The 10,402-nt window shown below is 41.3% G+C and overlaps 1 protein-coding gene across 1 annotated transcript in view; it reads left to right on the top strand.

The window, feature by feature from the left end:
• Window positions 1-7,309, top strand: part of ccne1 (cyclin E1) — a 20,329-nt gene extending 13,020 nt beyond the window's left edge. Inside the window, exons 7-12 of the mRNA XM_038270859.1 lie at window positions 1-131; window positions 213-308; window positions 2,186-2,320; window positions 2,432-2,543; window positions 5,902-6,059; window positions 6,620-7,309. The exon at window positions 1-131 is cut by the window's left edge and continues 16 nt beyond it. Coding sequence (XP_038126787.1) covers window positions 1-131; window positions 213-308; window positions 2,186-2,320; window positions 2,432-2,543; window positions 5,902-6,059; window positions 6,620-6,805 — 818 coding nt within the window. The 3' untranslated portion in view covers window positions 6,806-7,309. The remainder of the gene's footprint in view (window positions 132-212; window positions 309-2,185; window positions 2,321-2,431; window positions 2,544-5,901; window positions 6,060-6,619) is intronic.
• The last annotated feature ends 3,093 nt before the right edge of the window (window positions 7,310-10,402 follow it).

Here is a 10,402-nt window from a genome sequence, read left to right as displayed (position 1 = left end):
AACTGCACAGAGAGACTTATCACCTGGCTCAGGACTACTTCGATCGCTTCATGGCCAGACAGACGAACATCTTCAAATCCACCCTGCAGCTCATCGGCATCACTTGTCTCTTCATCGCAGCCAAAGTGGAGGTGAGCCTGGAGCTGCTGGTCTCTGATTCTCTTCAGGAAGCTCGGTTCCTTGGTCCAGACATGTTTTCCTTTGTGCTTTAGGAGATGTATCCTCCGAAGGTGCATCAGTTTGCCTACGTCACAGATGAAGCCTGCACAGAAGATGAGATCCTCAGAATGGAGATCATTATAATGAAGGTAGGGAACCCTGGAGCTCTGAGGAGCAGAACGTTTGGCTGAGCTGACTATAGAAAAAAAGCCTCCCAGCTCATTAACATCAGGCGGGTTTCCCCTCAGTTCATGTTGGCTCTAATTCAGGATCATCCGGTGATGAAGCCTAGAAACACGTGGAGGTGCTAAAACGGAAAATAAATGGAAAATCAAAGGAGCAGCTTTAAGCTACAGAGAGTAGAGGAGCTGAGAGCAGCTTTTAAATGAGGAGAGGCGGAGAGCTGTCCTGTGATATTATAGGTTGTGTGACTGGATTAATGTAGTTTTGATTGAGTGGATCATTTCTGAGTTTAAAGTTTGGTTTAAATGTTAGGTTAGCCCAGAATAAATAAGGCTGGGATCTGTTTGGTTTTTACTTAAGATGATAAATACAAAATAAACCCGAGATTTTATTTGACAGAAAACTGAAGATCTTAAATCGATGCTTACTGCGTTGATCAAAAATATGCATTCATTCTCAGTTATTTATCAATTATTGGTCATTTTAGTATTTTGATCAGTTGTTTTCTTCATCATGAAAGTTAATCAGCAAAAAAGGAACTGAGGAGAAACAGAAGGAGGCGAGAAGCCATGAATTGATGTATGAGGAGAGACGATCACCTGGTTGGATGTTTGGAGCTCCAGAATCACAATAGCTGTAGTTATTTATAAGAAAGATCAGTTCCATAAGAAATGGGAGGCAAATGGATTCCTTCACAAAGTTGGTTTTAAATTTTTTCTTGACATGTTTTTTTTCCCTTGACAGGGTTCCCGCGGGTCATTAAAAAGTCTTAAAAGCCATTGAATTCATCAAAATAAAATTAAGGCCTTAGTTGGTATTAAAATGTCTTAAATTAGTCTTTCGTAGGTCTTAATAAAAATGATCCTATTTATGATGTTTTAAAAATTGTGATTTATTTTTGTAATCTAAATAAAATGTTAAAATTGACAATTTTTTTTTTATTATTATAAAAAAAAAATAACGGCTTGCCATTATTCGTTTCGTCCAAACACTCCTGTGTTCTTCATAAGAACATATTTGGCGTTAACACGAATCTATACTCGCGTTCTTGTGATTTGAGAAACTGCTCTCGTTTCATCAGTACATTTTCTGTTCCAATTAATTATAGTAATTGAACTTCATTGATCTCACATTGGAGAAATTAACTCTGCATTTAACTAATCCCCTTTGGGAGCAGTGGGCTGCCATTGTGCGGCTCCCTGGGAGCAATGTGGAGGTTAAGGGTTTTGCTCAGGAAACCAGGGTGGAGACTGGGAGGATCGAACCGGGTACTTGAAACCTTTACAGAGAACAAGCTCACTGCTCTAACCGCTAGGCCAACACTCCCTTTTTAAAATTTTTTTATTTTTTTTTATTTGAATAGAACTTAACAATTAAAGGCAAAGCAACTGATTTTAGGAGATAGTTCCTTTATTTAGATCAGTTTTTGTAGCTTCCAGGTTTAGCCGATGGTAACCAGGTGCCGTCGGATAGGAATGCTTCTGTCTCCTTGGATAGAAACTTTGAATCCATTTGACTGTATGATCTGGTTGAACTGTAAAGTGCCTTGAGATGACATGTGTTGTGAATTTGGCGCTATAGAAATAAACTGAATTGAATTGAAATTGAAGAGTCAGACTCAGGCCTACCTGTTCATATCCATGATTTTACTTCCTGGATCCAGACCTGTGAACTGGGGGGCCCGTGGCCTGCCACGCTGGAGGCCTCAAACCTCTCATTTCATGTATTTTTACATGTAGGTGCTGTGGTTGGTTTGCTCTACCAGCGAAGCATCGTCCCTTTCTGTTGAATGTTGCATGATTTGTAGCTTTGCTCCAGCTGCTCATCTCCTGTCCTTCTACAGGAGTTGAACTGGAGTCTCAGTCCTCAGACTCCCATCTCCTGGCTCAACGTCTACATGCAGGTGGCCTACCTGAAGGACACCGATGAGCTGCTGATCCCCAAATACCCTCAGGAGACCTTCACGCAGATCGCAGAGGTACGTTAACCAGGTTCAGCAGTTAAACCTTAACAGATCCACTTCTGTCAGAGGAGCTGGTTCAGTTCACGCTATGCTCTGATTGGTCCGTCTCCTCTGGTCCTTCGCTAGCTGCTGGACCTCTGTATGCTGGATGTGCAGTGCCTGGAGTTCTCCAACGGCGTTCTCGCTGCATCTGCTCTGTTTCACTTCTCCTCCCTGGAGCTGGTGGAAAACGTTTCAGGTAAGAAAAACTGCCTGCAGAGGCGGAGCTTAAGTTTCATCTGCTGCTTGGATGCGCTGAGCCTAAAGGCCAATCCATGCTTCTGAGGCATAGCCTCTGCAACCATCAGATCTGTCTCTGTGCATCTCAAAAAAATCATGACTAGGCGTCGGACGGTCCCAAACCCGTGCAGACCTCAAGTGAAAGTGCACGGACAAAAAGCAGCTGTAATTGGTCCTTGGTATGCCTTTCCGGCGCTTTGTATGGTCGTCCTTCACCATTCCTTGCTGGGGCGCGCCATTTTTAAAAACCGAGGAACAACTACAAAGAAAGGTTAATCAAGGAGGCTCAGAAGTACAACCACTTGTACGATGCCTCAGACAAATTATAAAAATAGATCTTCGATGTCTAGCAACGCTAGATCCATCTCTGTGACCGTTTCGGAAGATAAACGCTCCCGCCAGCGCTGCCGATGTTCTGGCGAGATCTCGAATAGGCTCTGCCTTGCACTTTGGCGGGAAACTGCTTTCTATCCTTAGAAATTCCAGACCGACGGCAGCAATGCTGGTTCTCGACCAGACCTGGTCTTGCACAAGTCTAATCTGCCATTAAGGCGAGGGTTTATGGTCACTGTCTAGGAGGCTCTAGGAAGAATTTTTCCCATCGTGCATACTGGAGATTATCAAAACACTGTTCTGTATAATCAATATAAAATAAAACTGAAACATATGCCCTAAAATTGTAATATAAATAAACATGAATGTGATGGACCGAGCAGTAAGGAGTCAGGCATTGGTGTATTTTCAAATAACATGATTCACTTATTTAACCCAAAAAAGATTAAATGTCACAAGTATAAAAAGGATCGAAATATGAGGTAAAAGAAACCAAAACTACTTAAAATAACCAGTAACAGACCTAACTCAAACTGACCTGCCTTATTGAAACAAAGAGAAAATTAGTAGCTGATCAGTTCACAAAAGAAACACGGGGGGCAAAAACACCAGCCTAACTAAACCAAATGAAACAAAACCCCATTTCCCGCCCTAGTACTAATGTGGTATACAGTGAACCCTCGCTATAACGCGGTTCACTTTTCACGGTCTCGCTGCTTCACGGATTTGCATCATGCATTGTTAAACTTTATTGTCAAACATATTAATGGTGGCATGTCGGTTTATAAGGATCTTTTGGCCCAGAAGAAAAAAAGAGCGACATCTACCGATAACTATGTTCTTCTCTCCCAATAACACACGTGCACCGCAGGCTTTAGAAGAAAAAAACGCCACAGAGCAATCAGGATGCAGTGGCTCCGTCAAACAGCAGTGAAATACTGTACTGTACACGTCAGTCACTATTTGTCCTAATGTACTTTGTATTTTTTTTCATAATCATTTTTCATTTTCTCCCGTTCCAATCCGTCACGGCGGGGCGGTGCTGATCAATGCAATATTAACCCTTCTGTTCGTATTGATGATTAAAATTATTACTTATTTATTTATAACTATATTATTTTACAGTACAGTAGTTAACGTTTATACCGTACTTTTATTTGTTTAACAAATGCTTGGGCCTGTAAAAAAGTTTTTGTTCCTTGATTTCAATGTTTTATGGAGTATTTCATTGTATAATAACTGTAAAAAAATAAAGGTTTCTACTTCACGGATTTCACCTATCGCGGGTTCTTGTGGAACGTAACCCCCGCGATAAACGAGGGTTCACTGTAGTCCAAATTAGATCTGCCCCTCGGCCACCTGCTGGTTCCTCAGTCAAGGGACTAGGCCAGAGGTTGGCAACCCACACTGCTCAAAGAGCCATATTGAACCAATGAAACTGATCTGTTTGAAGCTGCAAAAATGTAAAAGTCTTCTATCAGCCTCGTATGGCAACACGGGCTCTAAGAGTATTATCCCACTAAAGAAAAGGACTATGTGGGCTTAAATATATAATAAGCATTAATGGTTAAATGTTTATCCTGGAGCAAATGTTGCATAGTAGCATGAGGTGAGGGCTTTCACCGCGCGGTTTGTTTTGTTGCATTGATCAAGGCAAGGCATTATTTGTATAGCACAATTCAGTACAAAGACAATGCAAAGTGCTTTACATGATTAAAATATAGGAAAGTAAAACAGAATCAAAGCAAGTAGGAAAAAAAATGCAGAAACAAAAAAAAACATTAAAAACATTTGGACATAAGAAAATAAAAAGTTGAACTAATGTTTTAGTTGAACTGTTTAACAGTCGAAGGCAATCCTAAACTAATGTGTTTTTAGTCTTGATTTAAAGGAACTCAGGCTTTCCGCACTTTTACAGTTTTCTGGAAGTTTGTTCCAGATAAGTGGAGCATAGGAACTAAATGCTGCTTCTCCATGTTTAGTTCTGGTTCTAGGTATGCAGAGCAGGCTGGAGCCAGAAGACCTGAGTGGTCTGGAGGGTTGATACACTGACAGCAAGTCTGTGATGTATTTAGGTGCTAAGCCATTTAGAGATTTATAGACTAACAGAAGTATTTTAAAGTCTATTCTCTGAGATACAGGGAGCCAGTGTAAGGACTTTAGAACTGGGGTGATGTGCTCCACTTTCTTAGTCTTAGTGAGGACATGGGCAGCAGCGTTCTGGATCAGCTGCAGCTGTCTGATCCATTTTTTAGGCAGACCTGTGAAAATGCCGTTGCAGTAATCAATTTGACTAAAAATAAACGCATGGATCGGTTTTCCAGATGAAATTATATAAAATATAATCGTTCTATGGTGGACGTGTTTCTGTTGGGAGGATTTGACTGAGTCATGATGAACAAAGCAGGAACTGACATCCATCAGAGCAGAGCTCTCCAACCCTGAAATCCCACATCCTCCTTCACCAGCGTTCCTTGGTGCGATTTATGTTATTAGGATTTGGGGAATAAATGGAAGAAAGTTCCGATCCCTGCATCAGAGCGCTGCCTGTTGGACGGTTTTTCGTGCTTGAAACAAAACTAGCAGCAGTAGTGGAGATGCAATCTACTTCTTAAAACTATCTTTGCTCTCTAATTTATCCAGAAGTTCTGCAATCAAACTTTTTCTCTCCCTCCCAACTTGGTGGTCAGCTGCATATTTAGCTTGCCTTCCCTGGAAATGCCGTTCCAAATATTTATTATTTGTCAACCTCTCATTAAATGCAGACAATCCTTCCACATAATGAAATCTCCCACCCGTTGAAGTGACGGCCAAATATAAACTGAACTAAAGGAGCTCCGTTCAAACAGCCGTCTCACTTCCAGCGTAAGCGTTGTACTTCCTGTCTCTGTTTTAAGCCGCTGCTCGGTCGGCAGGAGGACGTCTGCAGTTGGGCTCGTTCTGTTCTGCCTCGCTGATCTAATTTTTTCATTTCCTCCCTGCAGCTCTGAAGAGGGTGGAGGTGGAGGAGTGCGTGAGGTGGATGGTGCCGTTCGCCATGGCGCTGCGAGAGGCCGGCGGGTCGCAAATGAAGATCTTTGCAGGAATCCCAGCGGACGACATGCACAACATCCAGCGCCACGCATCCTACCTCACATGGCTGGTAAATTTGACTGAAAACATGTTTGACAGACGCTGGAAATGCTGCATAGTTCTATGTTCAGAGGTCCCAGCTGGAGGGTTTAAATCCAGATAGATTTAATTCAAAATGTCTGTTTTAATTTTTTTTTTTTTACTTATACAGCTAAACATTCAGTTGCAAAGAATTTATTGCCATTAATAACTGGTGTTGCTTAGCAAGTAATGCTAATAATTATTACCTTAGCTTATTAGCTGTCCTCTTATTAAAGGAAAGGTCAGGTCAGCAAGGAATAACTAATGGATCAGCATTTATACCTAAAACTAATACGTTCGCTGTGATTTAATGAATTTAGCGTTTGTAAAAAAACAAAAACAATAATTTGTCGCAATCACTGAGTCTGGAGGCAGCCATTTTTGCCCAAATATAGTAACGCCTCACTCCTGACATCTTCCAGCAGTGGCGTCACGGTGCGGTAAGCCTAGCGCCGTTCGCAGATTGTCAATCTTAAAATATAAACACAGATATTTTGATAGAAATCTACCTCTGTAGATTCTGACCCGTGTTGTTATCCTGTTGTGCAGGACAGGGCCTACTCCTACAAGGACGCGGATCTGAAACAGCACAGCGGCTGCCCCGTCCCCTCCGGCGTCCTGACTCCACCTCTGAGCAGTGAAAAAACAGAAGAGCTGAACGGAGCCGAAGCTGCAGGGCCAAAAATCAGACCAAGGATGTGCACGCCTCCCCCTGAGCCCCACCTCCACCAGTAGAAAAAGACAGATTTCTACTCTTATTAAGCTGAAACTGAAAGAAGGTGAGGCGGAAAAACGTTTACTGGTTGGTTTGATATGGAAGGAAGTCGGTGCGTCTGGAGAAATGACATCGAAGGCGACGCAGCCTTCCTGTCCCTGCAGACACGTCGTCCTCTCAGCGAATCGAGGTTTCACAGGTTCTTTACTTGATGGCGTGCATTTGTTTGACAGTGGTTTAGCGTGTGTGGTAATTTTGTTTTTATCATTTTTCATCTTACTTGCCCATTTAACTATTTCTAGGGCCATGTTTGGTCCTATGTGCTGCTACGAAGTGGGCTTTGCATGATGGGGAATGTTTTGTGCAAGATTAAAAGGATTATTTTATTTTTCTCTTTGGCTGAATTGTGGCCATAATTAGTTTTATTTTTCTTTGGGATCCGTAGCTTGGCTACCTCAAAGAACAGCAGAACTAGCCAGGCTTTAAAAGCTGCAACATAGAGTATCTTTCATTTCCTTTGTTTTCTTTTTTTTTTTCAAACCTGCAGTTTTTTTGCCTCATTTTAAATGTCAGATTTTTATTTTCTTTTATAAATTTATATATAAAATTGCTGCTACACCTTTTTACATGAAAGTTTCTGTAGATTTCTGTGATCTTCATGCATTATCCTGTTATTTTATCAAGTTCTGAAGGTTTTTTTGTGTTTTACGGTGTCCAGAGGTGGAGAATCACAGGCAGGTTTGTTTCCACCAGGTATCAGTGTCAGGCTTTTTAACCAAACCCTCCTTCCTGATGCATTGATCACTGCTGCATTTATTTTATTTTTTTAATTAGCCTTTATAAGGATGTTTAAGTCAAATAGTTTTATTTGTATTTCCAGAACCAGGTCTTTGACACCAATTAAAGATTTCCCAATAAATGTGTGATTGATGCTTTTACATGATGAAATAACTTGAAGCTTTGTCTCCAATGGTCCAGAAACATTAAATACTTCATGGAAAATAAGCAGGATTCCTAAAAGCCTTTACTGCTGGCTCGCCTTGGAAAAAATAAAAAATAATAAACTAAAAAAGTGCCAATGAGTTTTTTTTTTCTTTTTTTTATGCGAATATTTATCTGTTAATTTAAAAAATTTAACGATGGAATAAGTTTGACATTTAGAATAAAAAATAATTTTAAGCGGCTAATATTTAAGTACAGAAATCCTAATTTCATTGCCAGATTTACCTGATCTAATCCAGGTCATCTTTAGTGTGTGATACTGCTGTTGTGCAGGAAAAACTAAGAATTACTTGTATTTTTCCTTTAGAGCAGGTAATTTGCCAATGAAAAAGTTTGGGCACCCCTATTAACCTTATTTTTGTTTCTAAATATTTGGGTCTTTGCACCAGCTTTTTCATTTTGATATATCTAATAACTTATAGACACAGTAATATTTCAGTATTGAATTGAGGTTTATTGGACTAACAAAAAATGTGCAATATGCATTAAATCAAAACTTGACGGGTGCAAAAATGTGGTACCCCAATCATTTTTTATTTGAATAGCCTTAACTTTAGGTTAAGGAATTAACACTGATTCCCTGAAACATGAGTGAGGTATCTCATTATGGGACACGCAACCAGCCCTGTTTCCAGAAGAACTATAACATTACGCCAGTCATGACTGGCTCACAGAGGTGACGTCTCCTACTGGGGGAGGGACTTATCCCCAGTATAAGAAGCTGACGTCACGCCGGTGATTGTCAGTCTCGTAGCACACCTCTTTCTCGCTCCAGTTAAGGAGGGTGATCTGGTGAGATACCTCACTCCTGTTTCAGAGAAGCATGGTTAATTCCTTAACCTAAAGTTCTCTTTCAACCATTTCGGTATCTCACTATGGGATGTTGCAACTCCCGTATTGCCAGACAAGCTTACTCGAGGACCTAACTTATAAAGGTGAAGATCCTACACCCAGAACCGTGTGGTAACATCCAAACTATAAAACCTAGTGAAGGTGTGAGGAGTTGCCCAGCTGGCAGCCCCACAGATGTCCTCCAAAGGTATACCCTGAAACATTGCCCAGGATGACGCCTTACCATGAGTGGAATGAGCTTGCAGGCCTGCAGGGGGTGAGAGGCCCTTAACCTCATAAGCCATGATAATAGCTCCCACTATCCAATGTGAGAGACGTTTAGTGAGGGGCTTCCCTTTATGTGGTGGGGACCATGAAACACAGCTGATCAGCTGTGATCAGATATGCAGAAACCAGGTGTTTTCTACACATACATCTTCAGAGCTCGTACCGGGCAGAGCGAGTGGAGTCGCTCATGCTCCTGAGAGGGGAAGGGTAGAAAGCCACCAACTCAAGAGGGCGGCATGATAGAGCGGGGTTAATAACCTTTGGTATAAACGCAGGGTTAGATTTCAGTACCACCTAGAGTTCCTTAGAGGTCACTCACACGCTTAGCAGAGACCAGAGCAATTAACAAAGCCGTCTTAAACTACAGTATTTTGAGCTCAGTTTGATGCAACGGTTCGAACGGTGCACCTGATAGGTACCACCGGTAGGTCCCATGGGGGGGTTAAGCTCCTCGACACGGGGCGGAGTCGTGCAAAAACTGGCACACCAATGGGTGCTGCCCTACTGTTTAGTCACCAAAACCAATGTGGCCAATATGGGTGGAACGGTTCACAAAATCCACGGTTCGGTTCACGGTTTCGTGGTCACGGTTTTCGGTTCGGTATATGTTGATTGTTAGCCTGACATGTTGGTCATGATGCTGTTAGCATAAACAAAACGTGTTGCACAATGCTTGCACACTGTTTTCATCCACAACTTTCTTTCCGCCGTCATCGTAGGTCACTCTAAATGCAAAGTGGTCCCATACAGCAGACCTATAAAGTGCTGCTGGCGCGTCTTCCAACTCCTGTTCTTTCCCACTCGCCAGACCCACAAAATTCTCATATATATATATATATATATATATATATATATATATATATATATATATATATATATATACACATAAAATGTTTTAGTCGCTATTTGTTATTTATTTCTGAATATATGTTTTTCAAATGAGAAATACAACAAACCCTATAGGAACAACAGCGTCATCCACTTAATAATAAATTACTACATTGATGTTTCACAGTAAATTACTTTCTCTTCACTCTACTTTCTATTTTCTAACTTTAAACACAATGTCAATGGTTAACTCAGTCAATAACTTTAAGACGGTATGAGATAGCTAGAACAATGTTACGCTACATAGTAAACTATAGGATACGTTGGCGTATATATGGATTTTATTGGTTAGTACATCTACTGACCGTGAAATTACCTGTGGAACGTCTTTCCACAGATGGCAAACTGCTTGTTTTTGCACTCAAATGCTACACAGGTAGGCATTTTAACTGTGCGCCTCCATGGGAGTGGGGAGAAGCAGCATGGCGGACGGTGGCTTAACTTTTTCGGGCTATCAGCAATCCAGTGAATAAATAGAGATCAGTGCACATGACCCATTCAGAGACGGGTCGACCCTCTGAGGTCAGAGAGGAGAGTTTCTGAGGTAAACAGCAATGTGGAGCATTGATACACAGCAGGAGGTGAAGATGGAGCTATATGCCAAATTA

The sequence above is a fragment of the Cyprinodon tularosa genome, unplaced genomic scaffold (assembly GCF_016077235.1).
Source record: "Cyprinodon tularosa strain WSP-4 unplaced genomic scaffold, ASM1607723v1 ctg78, whole genome shotgun sequence".
Lineage (NCBI taxonomy): Eukaryota > Metazoa > Chordata > Actinopteri > Cyprinodontiformes > Cyprinodontidae > Cyprinodon > Cyprinodon tularosa.
The sequence above is the reverse complement of the archived record's forward strand: the minus strand, read 5'-3'. Positions and strand labels throughout refer to the sequence as shown.